General features: G+C 42.1%; 1 protein-coding gene across 1 annotated transcript in view; it reads left to right on the forward strand.

Moving 5' to 3' along the window:
- The first annotated feature begins 53 nt into the window (after positions 1-53).
- PTEN (phosphatase and tensin homolog) overlaps positions 54-23,561 on the forward strand; it is a 49,229-nt gene continuing 25,721 nt past the window's right edge. Inside the window, exons 1-4 of the mRNA XM_080598496.1 lie at positions 54-235; positions 15,690-15,774; positions 19,148-19,192; positions 23,160-23,203. Of these exons, the coding sequence (XP_080454622.1) occupies positions 157-235; positions 15,690-15,774; positions 19,148-19,192; positions 23,160-23,203 (253 nt within the window). The 5' untranslated portion in view covers positions 54-156. The remainder of the gene's footprint in view (positions 236-15,689; positions 15,775-19,147; positions 19,193-23,159; positions 23,204-23,561) is intronic.

Raw genomic sequence — 23,561 nt, forward strand, 5'->3', positions numbered from 1 at the left:
GAGGCGGGCCCAGCCGGGGCTGAGCCGCGGCAGCAGCAGGCCCCGCGCCCGGGGCTGCCCGGCGGCCGCCGGCCCTCCGCCGCCGCCCGGCCCCGCGCCCCGCCGCCGCCGCCCGGCCTCTGCGCGCTGTCCCGGAGCGGCCCCCGGCTGCCAGACATGACCGCCATCATCAAAGAGATCGTCAGCAGGAACAAAAGGCGCTACCAGGAGGATGGCTTCGACCTGGACCTGACCTGTATCCTCCCGGCGCCGCCGGAGCCCGACGGCGAGCGGTGCGCGGCGAGCTATTGCATCAGACCCGCGCCGCGGTTACCTAACGCGCTTCCCGGGGCCGCTGCGCCCTCCCCGCCGCGCCTCGGCCGCCTTTTGTCGGGGCCGGGCGGACCCCCCGGAGCTGCGGCCCGCCGGGGGGCCCGGCGCCGTTCCCCGCCGAGCGGAGCCGCAGGGGCGGGCGGCGGGGGCCCTCGGCCCCGCTCGGGTCGCTGCCGGCCGTGTGGCAGGAGGGGCGAAGCCTGGGTCCTGCGCCCTCGGCCAGGCAGAGCGAGCCCTTGGTCTGAGTCAGATGGAGCGAAGGTCTCAATCGCAAGGAATGGGCTTAAATTAAAGTTAAAAAAAAAAAAAAAAAAACCTTACTTTCCTACCGTGACATGTAAACCGTGCTTTGGCATAATCTCAGCTGCAGTAAGCACCAGGATGTATTACAAACGAGAACGCACTGAGTCTTGTTGAAGAGGATTGCGAGGAGTGTGATTCCGGAATATGTTCTTAGTGTGCAGTTATGACTAATGAGTCAAACTGTGGAGAAGCCTTGCTAGTGTGTTGCTTTGGTGGCCTTTGGAACAGATGTGCAGTAGCAGCAGCAGGCAGATGTTGAGCTCCAAACACCATGCAGAGTTAATGGCGTGCAGGGGCTGTGCTGTGGCTGTAGCAGTCTTCGTGGTGTAGAAGGTTCATTATTGTACTTGAGAGGTTTTGATGTAAGAATAGGAACTGTGCCTGAAAGTTAGAGCCATCCTGGGAAAAATGATAGTAGTATGCAGACCTGGGCTTAGAGTTTGATTTTTGGGTGGCCGTGTGCGGAGCTGGGAGTTAGGCCCGGCAGTCCTCGTGGATCCCTTCCAGCCCTTCCGTGATTCTGACAAGCGCTCTAGAAAGAGAGCTTGCTGCTCGACAGCAAGGCCAGGGTGACAATTACTGTTTTTCAGAACTCATAGCAGATGCTACAAATACAACCCGGTTCCTGGACAGGATCAGCACCAATTACTGCAGTCACTAGCACAGAGCTCGAGCTGTTACGTTGATGCTTGGCCTAACGTGTTGGTGGCTTCAAAAGGGCCTGAAAGGTTCTTGACTTCAGCAGGCTACTGCCGAGCTTTTAGTTAGGAAGCGCCCTCTCTGCTACGTAATTCTTGCATTCTGTTTGTGGTGTTGATAAAACGTAGTTTTAGACTTGCCTTTGCAATGTTTGCGCTTGGTCATTTTGTTGGCCTACGATTAGGGCAGCTGTAACGCTGACACAGGCCAGAGCAGCACACGGTGCTGACTTAAAGACAGAAAGTCTGAGTGAGATTTCTGATTCTCTGAGTAATGCGTTCGCTGGGAACTTGTGGACTATGGAAAGAGTTAAGTGGTGGCAAAATGGTTAGCTTTTGGCTTCATCGTTGTAGAATTTGGTGTTGCAGGTATCTTTGTCCAAATATACCATTAGTTGGCATAGTTTTTTGATGCAAACAGACCCTTTTAACTAGTAATCTGTTCTTGGCAAGAAAATTGTTGAATTTTGAACCTGGATTTCCTTACTCAGGGTTGCTAAGGATATGCCAAATGAAGTTTTTTGCTTTTTTTTTTTTAATTGTCTCACTACATTCTTAGATTTTTGGATTAGAGATAGGCCACTGAAGACTGGATTTGGGCTAGTTTTTCCAAAAGCAGCAGCTGGCTGCAATTCTGTAATGAAATTAGTGGAAAAAGCATTTTTTTTAACCGTTGCAAAGACATCTTTGGAAGGAGCTTACACTCTTTTTTTCGTAGCTGCACATTTGAACGGATAACTAATGAACGAAGACTGCTGTGCGTACAGTATAATGACTTTACTTGAAGGCTGACATTGGTGCAGAAGTGAAAGTTTAATTTTTTCATCACTGTGCAGGCTTTCTTGGACATGCTTTTTTTGCGGGGTTTTGATGGAATTGTTGCTCATCGTATCTGGCACTTGGAAAATAACCTGCTTGTTTCTTACGTGCATAAACAGAGGACTAGACTGGGAGTCAGTTGTCTGAGAGCGAGATGTCCAGTGAAGGAAATGAGCACCCCTGAAACTTAAATGAGGTATTTGGGAAGGCGAGTGGTGCGTGATAGGAGGACTGGGATTTAAGATCTCAAAGGAACTTCTCATCCTGTGGCGGAGCGCAAAATTTTGGGACTGAAGCAAGCGAGCATCTGCACTTCTGCTGCTGGTTAACTCTGCCTCCCTGCGTTCCCACTTGTGTGGGAGCATCCTGTGGGTACTGGCTCTTTTCAGGGCAGCTGTTTCTGTCAAGCTAAAAGACTAAGAGAGGTGTGAGGCCCTGTGATTTGGGCATTTAGCTGGGATGAGGCAAACTGCACGGCGGATTCCTCTTGCAAACAGGAACTGGGCATTGCTGCCTAGGCTGGGCAGGTGCGGAATGGAGCCCTCCAGCGAACCTGCTAGGGCAGGGGCTTGCATCCAGGTGGGGTGTGATCAGCAGACTGTGTGCGGAGGTCTGTCTCGCCTCGTGTGCCTGTCCTTGAGGCGGGGTTCATCTCTCAGCGTCCCAGGAGGATGAAGGATTTGTGTCTGTGTATTTCAGTCACGGCTAATTCTCCAAGGCACCATGGGGAGCACCTGAGCCCCACAACACGGCCTGAGTTAGGTGCTGGAGTGCCAACGTGTACCCTTCATGGACCTGGGCTGGAATGTCTGGCTTTTTTTCCTACAGGCTGCATTACATCCTTTTAAAATGAGTGCAGATGTATGTACATTGTATGTTGTACATGGGACTCGCAGTTAAGAATGATTCCTGTGTTGGTAAAGTAGGGTTTTAAGAAAGGGAAATAATGACTTCTCCAAATCAGTAGATTTGCATATACTAGATGAAAATAGTCCTATATGCTAATTGTGAAATGTGTCTTTAAAAACATATTGACATCACTTTTCATCTGATAAAATATTCTTGTCCCTGAACAGTCTTTTTCTGCACATTTTGTGAAAAAATATTTTTGAAATTGGAAGAGGAAAAGGTTCTAACACTGGAGCCACTAAGTCGTCTTCTTAATACTTCATTTCAGATATTGTATTCCTGATTTATTCGCGTTTCTGTCTCCCTTCTGTAATACTGGATACCTTTTTGTTGCAAATGGGTGAGAAGGAAAGTTTGGATTAACAGATTTCTTCTAAGATGGATGCAATTTTTTTATGAAGAAAGGACTGTTATATTGTCCGAGGCACTATAATCTTCGGGATTTCTGAAATTGTGCGGCTCAGTTGTCGACCGTTTTCCTGCAAAGAGTTGCGTGCAAGTCCTACACGTTACATTGCTTGCATGTGTCTTAGGTCTGTGCATAACTGAGTTTAGCAAGTGGCTTAACCGTGTGAGACCGAAGTGAAAAATCAGTGCAACTGCTTCGTGTGCGCATTATAGCATTGTTTGGGCTTCCCTCATATTTCCAGGCCTTCTGTTATGTGTGAGCATGGCAGACTAGGCTTAGCATGGGATGGAGCACGCCTGCCCTGTGCTTAATTGCAGCATGTGTTTCTCATGACCTACATATTGTATAAACTGCTGTAATATTCAGTAAAGATCAGCTGTTGGATGCAATTTATTTCCAAGTCTTGTCTGTGTTTGTCTCACATACTAGAAGGCAGAGAATGCTAAAATTGTGAGTGGAAGCTGCTTAGAATATAATGCAACCTCATGCTATTTGTGGTCCTGAAGCATTTTGCATTTTTAATAAAAAATTATGTGACTTCAGTAAAAATGGCTCAGATTCCAAGAAAAAAATGATTTAATGGCATAAGGTACATCCTGAGTTTAAAAATAGAGCTGGAAATTCCATTTGTTTAAAATACTTGCTTTCATTTTAAAACTGAAGTTTGTTAGGTATTTGTAATGAGTTTGTCTTGCCTGCAAGCACAGTAAGGGCTGGTAAGGGATTAGGAGAGACTGGAAGAAATGAAGTGGTAAAGGGTTTTGCTGGTGGAAGAGTATTTCTTTGTTGATGAGTAAACTACGTTACTTAGTTGTGTTAAGCACCTGACAGATTCATTTTGCGTGTGGAGCCTGGATGATTTTGAGCGTTGGACAAGATGAGTACTGATTTTGCTTTGAATTTATCTTGAAAGTTTGTTTGAATAGCCACTTTCTCAGAGTTAGGTTCAGTTACCTGCTTGCTGTAGGATGTGTTTGATGCTGGGAAAATCAGTCTTTATGTGCTTCCAGGGATCAAGATCTTTGAGTTGTCCAGAGAGAGCAAGAAGGTGTCGATTGGTGCAAATTCATGCATTTTCTCTTCTGAGGTTGAAGATGTGCCTGTTGGTCTATCTGTTATTTTTCCTCACAACCAAGAAAACCTTTGACATCTTGTTGTACTACGTGCATATTTGCAGATAGCGTAGTTTGACAGCTGAAGCCTACGCACAGAAAAACCCGTCCCATAGAGCGCTCGGTTGTGCAACCCTTGCTGCATCAGTTTAAAGAAGCCCCAGTCCCTTTCTGCCCAGCTTTTCTGGTGCAGTTAAAGGTGCTTGACAAGTTAAAAGCTCGTCTCTTTGCGCTTACTTAAATGGAGTGCAGGCTTCCTAATGAACTACTTGATCTTGCATCATCAAAATTTTTTAATCAATGCGCAGCGTTGCTGGGGACTGTTTGCACAAGCTAAACATGAAGTTAAAAAATAACCGCTTGTGCACACTTTTAAGTCAACAAAAGCTGCAAACTAATTCTCTGCTTCATGTAGTTCTGCTGTTTAAGTGATGGCTAAATGTGCTTTTCAAGTTAAGGAAAGAAATTAGTACAGATAATGCGAGCACCTTGTAAAATTTTCTCAAATTGACCTCTAAAGGAAAAAAAAAAACAGAACACAACTGAGGCTAATCTTCATTGAAATCTGTTTGTAAGCTTAGTTAACTGTGTGTAATTTTCAGAACAGCCGAGGCTTTCCCTTAAAACACTGTTAAAAGGGTAACGCTAAACAAAGTGCAAGCTTTCCTTGAGCTGCTCCTGGTTGTGAGCATTGTGATTTTAAGGAGAAATCCAAGTTGATTTTTGTCGTTTCTGTCCCTGTCCCACCGCTGAGTTGTTGTCAGCTGTGAAATTGCCTTTGGCGATGCTGCTTGGTGCTTCGGTGAGGACAGCTTGGCCAGTGTTGGGTGCTGCTGAAGATCCCCCCCCCCTGTTTGGCTCTGGGGGCAACTGGCTGGCCCCGTGTCAGCGCTGCGCTAAACTGCGCTCTCGAAGAAGGCCGATGAATTTTGAAAGTGAATCTTTCTAGGAGATTGTGCTAGTCAGGAAGGCCCTTCTGTCCTCCAGATAATTATGTGCAACTTCCTCTGACTTCATGAGATGCTTACGGTGTGTTTAGGGAAAGGATACAGCCTTGAGTGTGGCTAATACTGCCGTGGTCTGATACGCGCTGGATGATCAGGTGGCTCTGGACGGCTGCTAGGCTGGTGATCGCTTGCTACATCTCACGTAAGACACCTTACTTTGACTACCAAAAGGTTTTGAAGTACAGCAAATGCTGTAGAGGAAGCTAGTATTTACTAAATGGTGTGTTACAACGCTGCATGGAGAAGTACTGATTTTTCTATTTTTTTTCCCAAAAGAGGTGATTGTATCTTTTGTTTTCCTCCTTACAGGATGATTTGGACACCTAAGTCCTCTTTGTTGTTATGGAAGCAGTTGGTATCACTCATTCAGTAATAATCTTACCACAATTATGTGTTTTATTAACACATTTTTAAAAACCCCTGTGCTAAAAAAGAGTAAGGCCGCACTGAAACTAAACTTCGGAATGCAATAAGTATGAAATCATTTTTTTTGTTAAGTTTCTGTCTACCAAGTTGCTTTTGCCGATAGTGAATTTCTGAATGGTTTCTTAAATTATATATTTAAATGAACTAATATTTTAGCCATATCGATGTCGCATAAGCTGACAAATTATACGTATGGTACTGTAGCCTAGAGTGTTCCATTACAACATGTTTAAACAAGAAAATGGTTCTTGTATAATGATTTAAGGGACAATAGTTTTGTTCTAAGAAACTGAAGGAAAAAAAAGGGAGGGTATAGACAATTGAGCTGTCAAATCCCTTAATTACATTACAGTCCTAAGTTGCTGTCATTAGTCATAACTAACCTAATTTTAAAGCCCACCTCCTTTCTAGCTGGAGTACCCAGCTAGTAATCTGGAGCTCAAAGGTATATGTGCTTTGTATTTGCTGTGGATATTGGTCTTGATTTGTTGCTGAATGGCTTTTCAAGGGGGTAAACTGGCCGTGGTGTTGGGCTGTGAACGGTGATTGCTGGATGTGTCTGGTGTCTCGTCACAAATCCTAGGGTAGTCGTGGGTCCCTGCGATTTGGTACTTCTCCGGTGGTTTGGGGCCTTGCAGCTGCACGAGTAATTCCCGTGAGTTACTGGCACGGGTGCTTCTTGACTGTAAGGAGGGAATTTATCTTAAAATGTGGGAATACATGTACATAGCCCCATGGAGCACGAGCTCTCCTGAAATGTGGACGTTTTGTGGGTAGTTGACTGTGCATTGTGCTCAGAGGTTGCTCTTAGTTGTATCTTCATCCAGACTGATACTTCAGATGCAAACAAATCCTTGTTCCAGTTCCTAATTCAGGCTAGCATCCTCTTTGCTCCTGTAGTCATCTGCCTCATTTACCATCTTGTGTACAGAGCCATGAAAAAAGAGCTTTGTAGAATGGAAGTATAATAATCATGCAATTAGGCCCCGTATCATACTGCATAAATCTAGGTTATCTTAATAACGATTTTTAGGAAACAGAGCTAAAGTAGTGGGCTCTGTGATTCAAATGGTAATTGGCTGTGCAGCTAAAAAATTAAACTCAGCCGCTGTATGTTTGGGATGATGACTATTGCAAAAGCTGGCTTTGTTCCCTTTAAAGATGAAGTCCCGGCTTCACAGCCCCAACGTGCAGCAGTGCATAAAAACTGCGTAATATCCAATTCTTTGCAGTGAAGTGCTTAAGAAATGTCGTATAAACTTCATTCTGCCTTTGTAGGGATGTAGTGTAATAGGTTTTAATTGCATGATTAATTTTTTTAGGGGCCTGTGCTTAATTCTCTGCTTTGCATGGATATATATTGGGCTAGAATTGAAGCAGTTGGGTGTTTTCTCTTCTTTGGTTCCTTGTGTGAAAGGATGTTACTTCTCTAAGACATTTTTTGTGCTAACATTAAGAGGAGGAAAACACTGGATCTCGTTAGAACTAAATATTATCTACTTAGGGCTGGTTGATTGAGAAATGGTTTATTAGGCTGGCCTTATGCCTGGTTTTGCTGCTTGTCTTTATATTCTCTTGTAACCGCCCCCTGAAATTAAGTCTTCTAATGCTGAAAAATTCATATAAATCTAGCTTAAGTTTCATAAAGCTTTTTAGTGCAACGTTTGTCCGCCAGCCTGACAGCAATTTTATATTCCCTTGTGTCTGAAAGTTTTGGATGTCCTTTCAGACTTGCAAGAAGTTGAGTCTGAGCCATTTTTCACTTCCTGTCAGTAAATATCAACGTAGTGACTCTCCGTGCTGAGTTCTTTTACTGAATAAAATTCTTGTACTCTTCTGTGGGTGTTTGAGGTTAAGATCTGCTTAAGTACACAGCGGTGCTTCTTTAGAGGAGCTCCTGCGAAGTGTGGTAGCGTTCTGAGAGCGCCCCTGGGGAGGTCCCACGCTCTGTTGTCAAAGAGTTCGTCCTGATTTGGGTTCATAGGCAAAAACGGGTACGTTTGTCACGTTGGAAATCTCCGACTGAGACGCGGAAGTGGAGCTTCTTCCCTGCGTTGCCTCCAGACAGAAGGCCGAGGCAGGACAGCTGCCCGGCCTGCCACGTGCGGCTGTCCCCGCGGCGCGGTAGCAGGCTGGGGTGCTGGAGCGCGTACGGAAAGCAGGGGCTCGCTTTACTTACATGGCTTCTTCCAAAGCGTGAGCAGAAGCAGGAGACCTTCCTAACTGCGCCCTTACACAATTTCCACCTCCGGAATTGGGGACGGAACGTCTTCTGTCAGGGCTGTAGACCCGGAGCTGGCACTGAGTAAGGAGTCGAGGCCCTATCCTTGGTTTCTCAGCTGAAGGCTTCTTTCTTGCAAATTTGATGTGAACAGTACGGTGTGCTGTTGCATCGTTTCTTACAATGCTGCTTGCTGTTGGCTTTTCTGTGATGGGCAGGCTAGCTGCTTCGGTCTGGTAATATCACCGGCTATTTTAGAGGGTTTTGCAGCCCTTCACGGCAGACTTATCTCCTTTACTCTCTGCATGTCTGTCTTTATCTGTGGTTCCATACCAGGTTGAAATAGAAGTTTAATGCGTCTGTGCTCGGTCTTTGTTAGAACAAGTTCTTCTGCAGTGTAAACATCATACTTTTACATGCTTCTCTGTTACTGGTTTTTGTATTTACGCTGTGAGGTTTATGAGGTTGAGACTGGGGTGGGGGTGGCAGGGGGAAGCGCCTGGTTATTATGTAGATTCTGTGTTTTTTCAGTCTTCTTGACCCTGTTAATTGTTCAGCAAAGCCACAATGTGGCTGAGAGCTCCAGGACACATCTCATACACCTTACAAAGCTAAAAGGAGAGACGCTTACTGTGGCAGTAATTTCCAAAAAGCAGTGTCATGAGTGTACGTGGGTCCGAAAGCCTGCTGTGGGATGGAGGTTAGCTTGTGGCTGGTTCCTGAGGCAACCTGGCAATCTCATCTTCAAGTATCTTCTGATTTACTCCTTCCCACTATGGGAATTTGGATATGAAGGAGCCACTTTTTTTTTCTTCCGTGTGTAGGTTGCTGCATTTAAATTACAAGCAGGGGGATTAAAAAGAAACAAAGGGTTGTAGTTGAAATCTTGAGCATTAATGGGTTAAATGCACTTCTTCTAAATCATAAAATGTTTCTCTCAGCCACATCTGAGTTGGTCTCTTTTCTCCTTCTTTAAGGCACAGATGGTACAGTTGGCAAGTACAGCTGGCTGGCTACAAGGAATCCTCCTTTGCTCTGAAGAACTTTCTTCCTGTTCATTTCCGCTATACTTCCTGATTACCCAGACTTGTAGAAAAACAGTAAACTTATTTTGTGTTTCATGCTGGCTAATGGAAATGCAGCCTACTTAGGGGGAAAAAAAAAAGTATGTATATATACAAGCTAAATGGCATATATGCTGGGAAACTTTTAGATTTGGTTGGGCATATTTTCCTATGTCTGTCTGTCTTTTTTGTTTTTTAGTAGGGATGCTGTCAAGAAAATAGCACTAATAAGGGTTTGGCCATTTGTCAGGACACTTAAATCTGTTTGAGGATGGAGTGTGGACACTTCTTGCAACACTCCCTCTGTAGCTGCAGGCTGTCAAGCTGTTGAACAGCTAGAACTGTGTTTTTTGTTTTTTTTTTTTTTGTTTCTATGTGGACTTGTTTAAGCTGGAGTTAAAAGGGTTGAGGTCAGCGTGCTAACCTCGCAGAGCTGGTAGGGACAGATGTTCTGCTGGACCACGTTGTGTCGTTACTGAAGTCTGAGTTCCTGAAAACTGCAAATACATGAGGCAACAAAGCAACTGTGGGAGACTTGGAAGTACCCTTGTGCCTCCACTTACCAGTTTTGCTGTCGATGGGATGTAGCTGCTGACAGCTTGGCTGCCGCCTGCGAGAGTGGGGGCCAGCTTCCTTCATGCTAGGGCTACCAGCACACGGGGCTGGTGCTGAGGGAGGAAGCTGAAGGTTGCTGTAGTGGAGCAAAACTGGGGTGCAAATGTAGAGTGGGTCATTGAGGAGCAGGTCAGCGTCAGTACGTGCTCTGCTTGCCTGAACTGGAAGTGAAAATTTTCATTCCTGACAGGTTGCGGAGCTTTTTTCAGGCCATAGATTCAGCAATTTAAATCTGTTCTTTGGTAAATTAAGTTTGTACTTGGAAAGTGGAAACTGTGAAGGTCACCAAAAATGGCCAGCTGTCCTTACATATGGAGGTTCAGGTTTTGCAGTAAGAAGTTTTTAGTTCCAAAGCAAGATTTGAACAGTGCCCGTCATTCACAGCTTCAGGAACATTCGGCTTGTTTTAAATTTCCTTTTTAACAAAAGATGAAGTCTAGTGACTGGTGGATCCTCCTGCAGCCTTTGATTGCAAAGGGCTAATAGTTTTAAAGTTGTTTTTTATTTGGGCTTTGGTTTAAAACCTGTCAGCATTGGTTTAGAAAGTAAAGCTATATGTAAATTCTGCACTGCATGCTCTAGCATGCTTATAAAATAGGAAGATTAAGTCATTTGCTTTCTGTTTTTGTCCTAGAGCTGCCTTCATGAGCAGAGCAAGGACAAGGGTTTAAATGCTTACTTTGTTTGAAAAAGGAATTCATAAAACTGCTTAGAAATGCTCATGAATAAAGTTCTAGATACTGAGAATGTTAGTCGTTAAAGGAAAGGCTATGGTTGTGTATTTTTGTAACTTTTTTTTTGTGGCTGTGTAAGAACTGGTAAATATTTCAGTATGCTTTTTTTGGCCTGCTTCCATTATTAGGAAAAAAACTGAATTTGTGAGAAAATTAAGTTATCTTAAAAGAGCAACACAAGTCATTTGCTTATATATATATATATATAAAAATTAAATTTTCAGTGTATACTGCATATTCTTTAATTTGATCATCGCATAATGTGAATATATAGACAACTATTTTTGAAAATGATTATAACTGCTGATTTGCATAATGATACAGGATTTTTCTCATAGCAACTGGAAAGACTGTCATCTTTAGCATGTGGGAACAATTTCAGGATTTAAGGACCAGTATTTTGTTAAATCTGCTAACAGCATTAGAGCAAGCCCTGTAGCCCTGTTGTAGCCCTGTTGCTTTTGAAGCAGTATATAGATAAATTTGGTTTGTCTTAAGTGTTGAGAAAGCATCGCTTTTTCTTTGTGGCGTTTGATATCTTAGCAAACTATTAGGTGCTTCCGTTTTTACATTTCCTTGGGTAAAGCTGAAGTTTTGCAGTTAGTAAGAAGTATGAACTTAGTAGGGGACAGCATTTTATTGTTCTGCTGATGTGTATTGTGCTTCAGTGCATGCGGTCTGTCTCGTGTATTTTTTTATTATGATCACTAGCTAAAATCCCAACCTACAGGATTGCAAGGTTGCAGAAGGAATGAGTGCTTTCAAAGGTATTGAAACTATTTTGGGGAATGGATTTCTTAGGAAAGAGCTACTTTGGCAAAATATGGCAGGCAGGGATTTTTTGTGTGTGTGTGTAGTAAGCCTGTTTCAAATTTGTGATAGTTCTTGTCAGGTTAACTTTGTTTTTGCAGGCTAGCTGGAAGCATTGTAGAGCTGCGTCAAAAACTGGCTGAGGTTTTATCCATCTCCATTCGTCTCTTTTAAAATGAGGATGGAGTTGATAATGAACTTGTTGCATGTGTTCAATCATCAGTTCTTCCAGGTTTCTAAAATTATCAGTATCATTACTGATTTCATGATGACTCAGAATTCTTGCTTTGAATGTAAGCCCAGCTTCCAAGCTCCCTTGTAAGAAATCTCATTTGGTAGCGAGTGTTTTAATTTCGGCTTCGGAGGTCAGTGTTAAATTCACTTGGGGGTGCAAAGCGGTGCCCCTGAACCTTTCAGCGTGGTAACGATAGAAGAACTTGCTGAAGATGACGCTCTGTGGTGCTCCCAAACTGCGTTTGGCTGACGGACAGTAAATCGCAGGCTGTGTCTGGGGAGGAGCACAGCATCAGGAGAAAGTGAGCTGGTACAGATGCAGTAAGGATCATCCCCTTCTCAGTGCAGATTTTGCAGGAGAGGAAAGGGTGGAACAACTTAGTTTATATGGCAGCTTTTTCAATTAAGTGATGAAACTGCTATTTCTGCTCATAGACTTAGATCATCTGCGTAGACGGTAACAGCGCTTCCGCTCTGTTCTTACATCACCGAGCAAAAGTCATTCTTCGGCTGTGTGAGCCAACAGAAGGTTTTCGGAGCAGTGCCCTTCTTCAGCATGCTTGTAAGAGAGGCGCATGTTCAGAAGACGTGAAAGGATCTTCCCTGGCGGCAGGAAAGCCTTTGTTAGGTACCGCTTGCTTCTGCTCAGCGCAGACGAGCCCTGCAGGCTGTCAGGCGCGCCGTGGAAGCACGGCGTTTGCTTGCTGCGGCCGCTGTCCTTAACGCCAGATCTGCTGCAGACAGCAGAGTGAGTCAGCAGTGGCGTGCGGGTTGCATTCCAGTCTGATACTTGGAGATAATAAGTAAGGTACTTCAGGACGCTTATATTTAGGTGGAGGAGAAATTGGCTTGCCTGTTTAAAAACAATCATGTTTTCCTAAAAACAGAACCCCCACCAGGCTCGCTGTCGGATATTTGTTTTTCAATAACACTTCAGTTTTTGTGCTGTCAGGTTCCAAAACCTCAGAGCGCACAACGTGTTTATTGAATTGGCATCAGTAAATTGATTTAAACTCATTTTTTTTTCTTCTCCTTTTGAAGTCTTTTTCCATTTGCTTTACTCTTGGCATTTTCGGGAACATCTTTTGCAGGACTATATCTGGATTTATATATGCACCTCGTTCTGAGGCACGGTTAAGCTTAAGCATTCAATCTGTTGGTTTACTCCTATTTAAAAGAAGAAATGTGCACGCGCTGTGCGTGTACTGCATGTGTAGCACCCTGAGGAGCCACGTGAGACGCCAGAGCCATGAGGGGGTTGTGCTCTGAAAGTGTGAGACCACACTGGTTATTCAGAAGCTTTTATCTCTGTCTGCTGGTGTGTTTGAGACTTTATTAGGACACCTGTGGGCCTGTGAACTGGAGATACTGATGAGAAAATGTTGCGTTCCTTTTGCCTGGCATCAGGCTGCCTTCTTCCTGTCATGCACCAGCTGGGAGTCCTGGAAAGCATCTCCTTTCTTAGCCTTTCAGAGGTGAAAACACGGCAGCAGAAAAGCTACTGAATGAAAACCACAGGCTGAAATGCGTGAGGAAACCATGTACTAAAACTCGCAGTTGTAAACAGGAATTTGAGCAACTTGCGTGGTGATTCTGGGAATCCTGGGCACCTGTGGCACGGGTGGTACTGTAGTTGAAACAGTTTTGTTTGGATGCAGAACTTTAGGTTTTGATGGGGTGCGTCAAAATGTATTTTAACCCTGTTGCAAGCATAAATGCTTGTCCTCTATGGAGAAGTGCTGCAGAAAACAGATTAATATACTGCATTTTTTTTTAAGGGTAATTTATGTAGCCCTGTTGCTCAGAGCAGGATGCACATGGAGAGCTTTTGAGCAAAAAGGGCAGAGCTGGCAGTAGGTAGATGTGTGCTCTTGAAATCAGGAATGAGGAGGGAGTGATTGGGTGTGCTAGCTGAAAGTCAGGTAATTTGCTGTTAAGGGATAGGCATGGAGCAGGTGTACATGATTTATAACCAGTTTCTTATGCTTATGCCAAGTAGTAACTGATAAAACAGCAAATAGATTGCTAATTATATAGCGCCTTTTGCTACTTTAACAAAGAGGTGTGGACTGCTTGCAGAGTAAAATACGTTCAGAGTGAAGTTCAAAGTTTAAGATTTATGTGATTTGATAGTATCTGAAGTTATCACAAGCTCTGAATGCTAAGCAACTTAATCATTGGTTTTTTTTTCCTCAAGATAAGCTTTTTTAAGGTTTGGGGAAATACAGAATAAATTGGAAACCACATGTAACCCCCTTTCAGTGTCTGTATTTGAAACTACTACAGATATTTATTTGGATTCTTCAGCAGCTTTCATTTTTTTCTAATTATTGCCTGCATAAATAATCTTGAATAGTCCAAGTAGACAGATGTCTTAATACTTGGATTACCACACAGTAAATGCTAGATTCTTTTTTGAGAGTAGAAAACATTGTTTCTATGTATTCTTCAAAACACTTGCAAAAAAAACATGTACAAAATTAAGTCTTCTAGTTAACAAGCTGTGCAGATCTTAGTCTATGCTGCTTTATAAGGCTTGTGGGAGCTCTGCAAGGACAAAGTAAAGCAGTTCGTATCCTATTTCAAGCTTTTCTTTGGGTACAGGTAGCTGGAATATTAGTATCTTGGAAGCTACAGTGTCTTCCATTCTGCTGCTTATTCTTCGGAGGCTTGTTAATATTGCTGGTATTTTAACCATAAAAATCATTCTTTCAGTTGTGGAATAATTCAGGTTGAAACGAACCTTTGGAAATCACCTGTTCCAGCCCCCTTCTTTAAAGCAGGGTCAACCTAAAACATATCGTTCTTTGTTCTTATTCCTTCTAAAATTAGTCTGAGGAGGAGTATGTTAATGTGGTAGGGCACGGTCTGTTTTTGAGCTGTTGGTTTCATTTCTCTTTTGCTTGTCAGTGAAGGCTCTTCACTGCATTATCTCTTCTGATGTTTAAAACTCAAGAGTATTTTCATTTCTTGAGTTGTGTTTAAAAAAACCCACAACAATACATACATCATTACATCACCAGGAGAATAAATACTAATTGTTTTCTGGTAAATTATATAGGGTTCTTTACCATGTTTGCTATGGATGTAAATTTTTTTTTTTTAATTTGGCCTTATTTAATTGTAGGTTTTTTTTCTTGCCAAAAGGTACTTTTCCTGAGCTCTTTATCTCGGGTTGTATTGCTTTTGGAAGGCGGGTTACAGGTAGTTCAGCATAAGAAACTACATTTTTTTTGCCAGAAGTGTATTTTTTTTTATTATTATTATTTAATAAACAATATCTGTAATCCTTCTGGGATTTGGTACATTCCCATCTCTTGCAGTATCTCGCGTTAAGGCATTCAGAGCCACCTTAGCAGCTGCTGTAAGTGGCCTGTTACGTAGAAATCGTGGAAAGTGACAAAATGTACTGTTGCCAGGGTTTACATGTATGAAATGCACTTTTTTGTTTGTTTTGAATGCTATACCTATTTTGGGATCACTGGGGACGTTAACATGGCATTTAATTTGGAACTTCTTGCAATTTAGTCACACGACTATTAAAATAGTTTCCCAGTGGATTAAATATACCACTCAAACTGTAGAGAGAGAACGGCACATAGCATATATACAATTTTAGTGAGATGATGTATGACAGAAGAGGATTACTTGATTCTGCTTTTCTAATGGATTACTTTTCTATTCAGTGTTAACAGCGGCTATCCGATGGTAAAGACTTATAATCAGTTATGTATGTGAATTGTAAGGAGACTTGTTGTATTGGATGTGGACAAAATACTGTATATTGGAAATTTTCTATACTGATTTTTTTTTCCTGGCCATTTTTCAATTTTGTGTTTTTGGAAGAGACCCATTATTGCTGTCAATATAATGTTGAATTATTCGCATATGGAAGTTGGTCTAAGCTATTGCTCTGACTTTCTTACAGGAGCATATAAATATTTAGAGATGTTCATTTAATATTATTGCAGAAATTGTACATATTTTACAAATGTTTCCCTAACTCACATATTCAGATATTTATCCAAACATAATTGCTATGGGTTTTCCTGCAGAGAGGCTTGAAGGAGTGTACCGGAACAATATTGATGATGTAGTAAGGTAAGGCTCTATTTTTCTTCTTTATAAGTTACTCTTGTAAATCTTAAGTATCCTTTTCTGCACTCATATATATTCTGCTCAGGAAAGGATGTGTGAACTGACTCATAGAAATGTTATAAATGCTGAGAGTAGTTTTTTCAAGAATTTTAGTCCAGGCTGCTGTTCTGGGTTGATCTCAAATCTGCTTTTTCATGTGAAAAGTTGAACACAGCAAATTGTGTTGATGTAAAAGGAGGTTATTTTATTTTAGAAAGATGTGAATCCATGCCTCTGTTTGCAGTAATGAGAGTTTGCTCAAATAACTGATGGCATTTCGGGGTATGTTTGCCCATAGCCTTTCTCCAAGTGATAAATGAGGTGCTTGATAAGTAAATTTTGATTTACAGCAGTAAATTATAGGTGGCTCTGGATAAAGGCTTTTTAAACGTGGCTGAATGGAAGAGGAGACAAACTAGCTAAAATTCATGATTGCTGGTGATGCTTATAGTACATTTTGTAAAAAGGTTTTTGTTTTTAACATATTACCTGTTCTTAGCTGCTGGGGGGATCTTTTAGCATCTGGGGGGGATCACAGAAGCACAGAACGGTTTGGGTTGAAAGGGACCTTCAAGCACATCTAGTTCCAGCCCCCTGCCATGGGCAGAGAAGCCTCCCACTAGACCAGGCTGCCTAAAGCCCCAGGATGTGCTTAGTGATTTAGGAGCGTCATTGTAATTTGCGTGCTTAAAATCCCACCTGGAGAATGCAGCATTAGAAATTCCTTTAAAAGCTAAATACCTGTGCAAAAGAGCCAAATATTAGTCAATTCAGCATCCTGAATTCTGATTTTTTTTTTAAAGCCACTCTTGCTGCTTTTGAGAACATTGGCGTTTGAGCCAATAACTTAAGTAGCTTTCCAAGAGGCTTGAATTTTGGGAACGGGGGATGATGCAAGGGACATGGTTGGGCAGTGAAGTTGGAAGTAGCTGAACCTGGGGAAGAAGGTGCTGTGCTCAGGTTTGAGGTGCCACAAAGTTTCTCAGGATAGTTGCCAGGCAGAATTAGTGACGCTTGAATTTCACTGGTGGTTGTTTGCGTCCAGCTTTGTGCTGAAATAAGTGCCTTGGTTCTCACACTTGGAGGAACCGTAGCCCTCAGCTGAGAATAAGTCATCTGGAGACAGCAGCTTTGCCGAGCAGCTGCAGTTAGATGCAGATGAGTTTGAGAGGGTTTCATTTTTGCATATTTAACTGTTACGGCAAAGCTCACCATCCACGAGTAGCACTGAAAACGTCAGTCTGGCTTTGACCATGCTTGCAGCAGTGACCTTATTCTGTCAGGCAGCAGTAACGAGTGGGTCATGTCGGTGAGGTTCCGTGTCGCAGTTTGTAAATGCTCCTGCAGAGCATACGTCTCCACGAGAATTGTCGAGATGCGTGAAGCCGTGGCGTCTAATACACGGTTTGCAGTAGTGCAGACGCATTACATGCAAACCAGGCTTTCCCTGTCCTTTGGGATGGTTGAGGGCAGTCCCACAAACTCACACTGTCTAGCCAACTTCTTTCACTAGCTGTCAGAGCCACCTTTTCGTTGAGCTGATCTGGGTACTGCACCTGCTGCGTGACACAAAGGTTCCCCGGTGGGCTCCACCTTTGGAAGGTTTCGGGTAGAGCCAAAGGCTGGGTTAGGAACTAATGACATAGGCATAATCCAAATTATAACAATAGGTAGTAGTCTTTGAAGGTCCTCTTGTGTTCACAGCGTTGATTTCAGTGGTTCCTACATAAAGGAAAATTGTATTGGTTAAGTGTATAAATAAAATGGGTAAGTCAGACTTTTGAAAGGAAGTTACTATCAACTATTAATCCATAAACACTCTGATGAAAAGGACTAGTGACAGCCTAAAAGTGTGATGAAACATATTAAGATACGGAGGGATAAATGAAGTAGGTGTAGGGAGTTGGATGCTAAAGTAGTGTTATGCCTGGAGTATTTTTTTTTTCAGTAAGTTTTTATGTCGAAATTCAATGTGTTTGAGCTCCGGAGCAATTGGTATTGAGCCACGAGGGATATGCCAGTGGGCTTTTTCTGGACAGCTGGTGTCCTGACAAATTTAATGATAATGCTGTATGAGAAGTAGGGCTCAGGCTGCTGGCTGGCTCCTTACACTTTGAAGTACTGTGGCTGGAATTTAATAGTTAGACACTTGCATGGACGCTTACGCTTAGTCCTGTGGATGTTACTGGCGGAAGCGGAGTCCGCTCTTGTCGTTGTCCAGCATGTTTCAAACCGGTGGGGCCCTCTGGAATGAGCTGTCGGGTCCAGGTCTTCCTGAATCTCCCCAAGTCTGCCAACAGGGGCACCAGCAGCAGTTACTAAATACTTGTGCCGATGAAATTGGAGTCCCATACTCAGTGCTGCCCAAAGAGCATGCACATCTGTTCTCGTTTTAACGCATCAGTTTAACCACAAAGTTCTTCTAGGTTCTTCTGGAATATTATGACTGATAACCAGAGCTTGTTTTTGCTTGAGCTTTCCAGGATTTTAGCAGCTAGTGTTTCTTTCAATTTGAACAGCATGTTCTGTCATGGCTAATTAAATTCCTTCTGGCTGATGTGCAGATACACACTGTTGATGATGTTAAGTGTAAACATTTGTATGTTATTTCTTCTTGAACACTGCCAGGTGACACATCATATATAATCATGGCAATTTTGATGAATCACGTTTGCAGTTTAGCTCTCTGAGGCTTGTAGGGGAAGTTTTCATTACAAAGTTAGCGTGAAAATGAAATGAGCGCAAGTGTGAAAAAAAACTAGAATGGGCTTTCTCCTTTCTGAACCCGGACTGTCACTGGGCATGGTCTTCAGATTTCAGTGGCGAATGATGGCCATCTTAAAAAACAGGTTTTAAAAATAAATGATTCTGGCTGTTTGAACGGGATTACAGAAGTCACTTTGACTGCTTTTTTTCATTGGAAACACCATTGTAGCAAAATAGTTTGCATAGATGATCATATTGGAAGTAACTGTGTACAGATTCTTCACAGTCGGTACTTTCTGTTTTAAAAATGAACGACACTTCCCCAGTTTAATATATTGATGTGTGAATATCTTCTAAGTCAGCGCAAATTGGTGCATACGATAAATGCTTCAGTTGCGTGTCAGCTCTGGGTCCCTCAGTTGCACAAGTAGTCTCACTCATACTGATGGATTATTTGTACAAGGGAGGTTTGCAACATGCTGCCTGCCCTGCTTGGAGGTACCACAGGGCCAGCTGGAATGTGGAATGCGGAGCTGCACGTGATGGATGTTGTTTTAATGATGCTGTAAATTAAGACCATCATTATTGAAATGTATATTAATACATGCCTTTTTTTTCCCCCCTATTTAAGGTTTTTGGATTCAAAGCATAAAAACCATTACAAGATATACAATCTGTAAGTATGCTCATATAGATACATTTTCCAAAATAATGGGTTCTAAAAATAGCTTATGAGTGAAAGTGGCTTGCTGCTGTACTGAAGCAGAATTAGAGATGTTTTGCACATTTCTTAAAACAATTAAGCTTGATTGAGAGCACTGTTACTTCATTTAGCAAAGCTGAGTGAGGTTAAATGAAATGCTGGTGTGTATTCATATTACTCGAACGCTTTTAAATGACTTGGCACCCAGCCCATCTAGAGCTTGTACCGTGTGATTAAAAAGTGAAAAGTAATTCACAGCAGGCTTTCTGTTAGTATATTAATGTCTGCAGTGAAGAAGTTGCCAAATGAATACTTTCCTGTATAGTTTGTATTTTTTGGAGGTATCGAACTGTATTGGTACCAAGGTTCTGGATGTATTCTTCACTGTCCCTGTTCATTATTTTGACTAAATTACCACAGCAATCAGTAGCGTGATGGTTTCTCAGCTTTAGAAGTGTAACGTTTTCATCAGAAAAGTCAGTTATGCTAAAAGCTGTTCTTGTTACAAAACAGAAATGCTTTCTTTTTTGTCCCTTGATAATCTTTATATGCTAATTTAGCCTAATTTCATTTGAATGAATGATTTTGTCATGTCAACAGATGCTGAAGGACAGGTCCTGGTTTTCCTACCCCCCCATTTTTTCCCAAAAATCTGAGTTGAGGAATTATTAGTGGAAAAAATGCAGATATTTAGAAGCATATTTATTTAAAATAAAATAATAAAGCACAGTCGTAATGGCTTACAATAGTAGTATCCAGGCAATGCATTACACTTTAAAAGGATGTTTTCTTTATCCTGAAAAAATGGATCACTTGGAAGTGGAGACTCAAGTTACTGCTGCATAGCTTTTAAACTTTGTCTCTGGCTAGAGAGGCCAGGTTATCTATGTCTTTACGGGTGCAAAATCTGTACACATATTAAGTAAATAAATGCCATTGGGTGAATTGCTGGAGTGTTTGGTCATGCAGTAGGAAGAAATCACAGCCTTCGGGTATTTCAGAGAACAGCATCTCCTTGGATTAATCTGATCCTTTGTAAGTAATTGGCCCGTTGTATCTCTTTAAAAGAAGGAAGTAGGAGTTCAGGGGAGCTATATGACTATATCCAGAAGGATTTCAAGCACTGGCACAGGATTTGAGTTCCCTTAAGGTAGCAGTTACATAAAATTGATAGTGATGTGTATATTGAGCAGTTTTCTTAAGGATTTAGAAAGATTTTTCTGAACTGATGCTTAAATGATGTGAGTTTTGCCTTATGCTCACATCTTGGCTTTCAGCTTCCCAGTGAATGTTTGAGCAGTAGATTTCATTTTGTTTCTTATTTGTTTTTTCTTGATTGTGCCTTTAACCCTTTGCTATTTATACTGTGTTCTTCCTTGTTTTAACATGTTCATTCACTTTCATCTTCAATCTTCACATGCCACCAAATTATTCTTTCCCCTATTGTCATCTCCACTTCTCCACCTTCTTAAGTATCTTCGATAAAGGTAGATACTTGAAAGCACTGTAATGAGCAACGTGGATTTTCTCTGCTTACTTTGTATGTCTCTGTGCGTGTGGGGTTGGCCATTGACATGTCTTTTCTGTGTCCTGTGGTCCCGTCAGCAACAGGATCGTGGCTGTGACCAGGAAGGTGCCCATCTGGCAGTACTTTGCATTGGAGTTGCTTTAAATGTGCTGTCAGAGTTCTGCTCATAGGATTACAAAACCCTGATGACTGACTCCTTCCAAAATCCCCCCAGAATCTTCAGGTTTCATCGGGAGATCTGACTGCACTACAGGTCTAACTGTGTCTAAAAACCAAATGCTCTTAAAATGCTAAGCAATGGGAACATCCCAAAGGGTATGCCAGTGGGATCTCTAATGTCGATATGCACGAGTTCCATGCAGGGGAGCAGGAGTATGTTTTGTACAGCCGTGTCTGGAGTTCAGCATCTGCCCTGTGTTGTGTACAGCTCCCATATGAGGGCATAGAGAGTGACATGGCTATGTTCTGTGCTCAGTTTCTATCCTTGGTATCAACAAAACTATTTTCTATCCCTTATGGTATTCTACTTGCTACTCTCTCAAACTTAACAATTTGAAAGCTTTTTTTGCCCATGTGTGGATTTTTTTTTGTCTTGAAGAGTTTTGTCCCATAGTACCACTTTGAACAGGGTGTTTCTTTAGAAGGAAGAAGGAAACTTTCTTGAAGAGTGCAGTTGGATAAGATGCTTTGTATTAACTACTTTGCTTCCTAGCAGGCTCAACTTCCAAAGTTCAGATGCTGACTAACTCGTAACAGTCCTTTGCCCAGCATGGCTGATGGCTGCTCCAGGTGTGGTGACTACATCTTGGGTGTACTTCCAGCGTCTAACCTTTCTTCTTGAAAGCTCAAGTGCAGATAATGTTCTTTTGAGACCCACCTGGTAGCTCAACCTGCTCCATGACGCTTGGCCCAGAGAAGGTGTCAGCAGTGTGTTCAGAGCTATGGAAACTGCCGGACTTTTCCCTAGCAAAGGCTAGAGCCAGGAAAGCTCTAGAATTCAGAAAAAATGGAAAGCATTGAGTGCACTAGCAACCCCAGCAGATCTGCTTCTGTCCCTGGTGTATGAGTCTTGTGGACAAAGCTCAATGCAGGGTCTGCAAGGCTTTGGTTAGGTGGAACAGTCATAAAGGTCAGAGCCTAAAAGTCTGTGTGTCTGAAGGTGTCAAGTAAGCCCTATACAGCTCCAAAGGTGGCAGTCATAGCATACCTGTGAAAGAAAGATAAGTTCATACCCATCCTGAAACTGGTAGGGTTATTTGAACACTATGAAGAGTCCAGGTTTTAACCAGAACAGAAGACCTAGATGTGTTTTGTCTACTGAAATGATCCCCAGCATCATGTTTAACCTAGAGTCCTGTTATTTTGAGGAAGAGTTGTTCTCATTTTCCTTTCTGAACTGTATTTTTACTTGTGTAACATAGGAGCACAGCACTTTTCCTACAGAGAGCAACTCCAAGGAAGATTACAGAAGGGCGTCCTATTCTTATCTTCTTTCCCCTTAGCCCCAACGCCTGATATAGCTCATTTCCTTATGGCATGCCGTTTTGGCTGGATTCTGTATATCTGATCAGTTCTGCTTATCCCTAGGCAAGTCATTCTGTATGACTAACATTGTGTGGTTTGCTTTGCTGATAGCTAGCTAGAGTGGATCTTCTGTGGAGTAGTAAAACAGACATTGGTGCAACTCCAGAGTCTTCAGAAATGTGCTTGTTTCCAGGGTCTGTGAGGGGGAAACTGGCTTACTGGCCTTTTTTTCAGTTGACCTAATTTCAAGAACAAATGCCAAGTTGGAGAGCAGTGTCACCATCTGTTTGATAATAGCGGTCTGTATTGTAATATTCAGTGGTGCTTTCAGTTACCTGTGGTGTTTGTGTCACAGTTCTGTAATTGAAAGAAGAGTGCTTTGCTTGGGTTGCACTAGGTAAGGGTCTTAAAAATGTCCTTGTGACTCCCATGACCCCTGGCATCTGTGTTGTTGCGGATGCATCTTGACACATACTTTGAGAGCAGTCAATTGGTTCATGAAGGTCACAGCCATCTTGTCCATATGTGCTTATGTGGGAGCAATAAAGCTGCTCGAGTGGCTGGAATAGTTAATGCTACAGTGGTAAAAATAATAGCGTGTTGCATTACTTGCGTGAGTGTCTCCATTGAGAGTCACACTGACGGACCACAATTACCATAGGGTAAGTAATTGCATTTCAGTAAAATAACTGATGTTTTATTGAGCAATTTAATAAATCTGCAATAAAATATTTTTTTTCTGTATGTAGTCTCCAGCTGTAGGTTTAAATCTTAATGATGATGTGTATATATAATTTTCCATTATGTTTATCTGTATGTTCCAAGGTGTGACATGTTAGGAGTGCTTCAGAAACTTGTCTTGAACTCCTGTCTTATTTTTCTTTTTAGATGTGCTGAAAGACATTACGACACCGCCAAATTTAACTGCAGAGGTATGTTTTCACTGTCTAATATGTGTATTCTCTTTAAATTTCGCAGTTTATGGATGAAGATAGAATGATGAATAATAATTTAGGAGAGTTGGGAGTGAGGAATGATGTCAAATAGCATTTGAATTATTGAAGAAACTAAGTATATTCCTTATGCTTTCAAAAAAAATAATAAATGTGTTCCTGACAATTAACTAGACCAAGACCTAATACAGCAATGAGAAGTCTACTATTTCAAAAATTGTTGCAGAATGGCTTGTATAGAGGTTTCTGTTCAATTCAATTGGCAAACCTACTGTAAAATAGAGCTATGAAGGTTAGGGAAGTCTATTTTTTTTATGCAAAAGCCTCACTGAGAATA

This window comes from Anser brachyrhynchus (assembly GCF_964034855.1).
Source record: "Anser brachyrhynchus genome assembly, chromosome: 6".
Classification (NCBI taxonomy): domain Eukaryota; kingdom Metazoa; phylum Chordata; class Aves; order Anseriformes; family Anatidae; genus Anser; species Anser brachyrhynchus.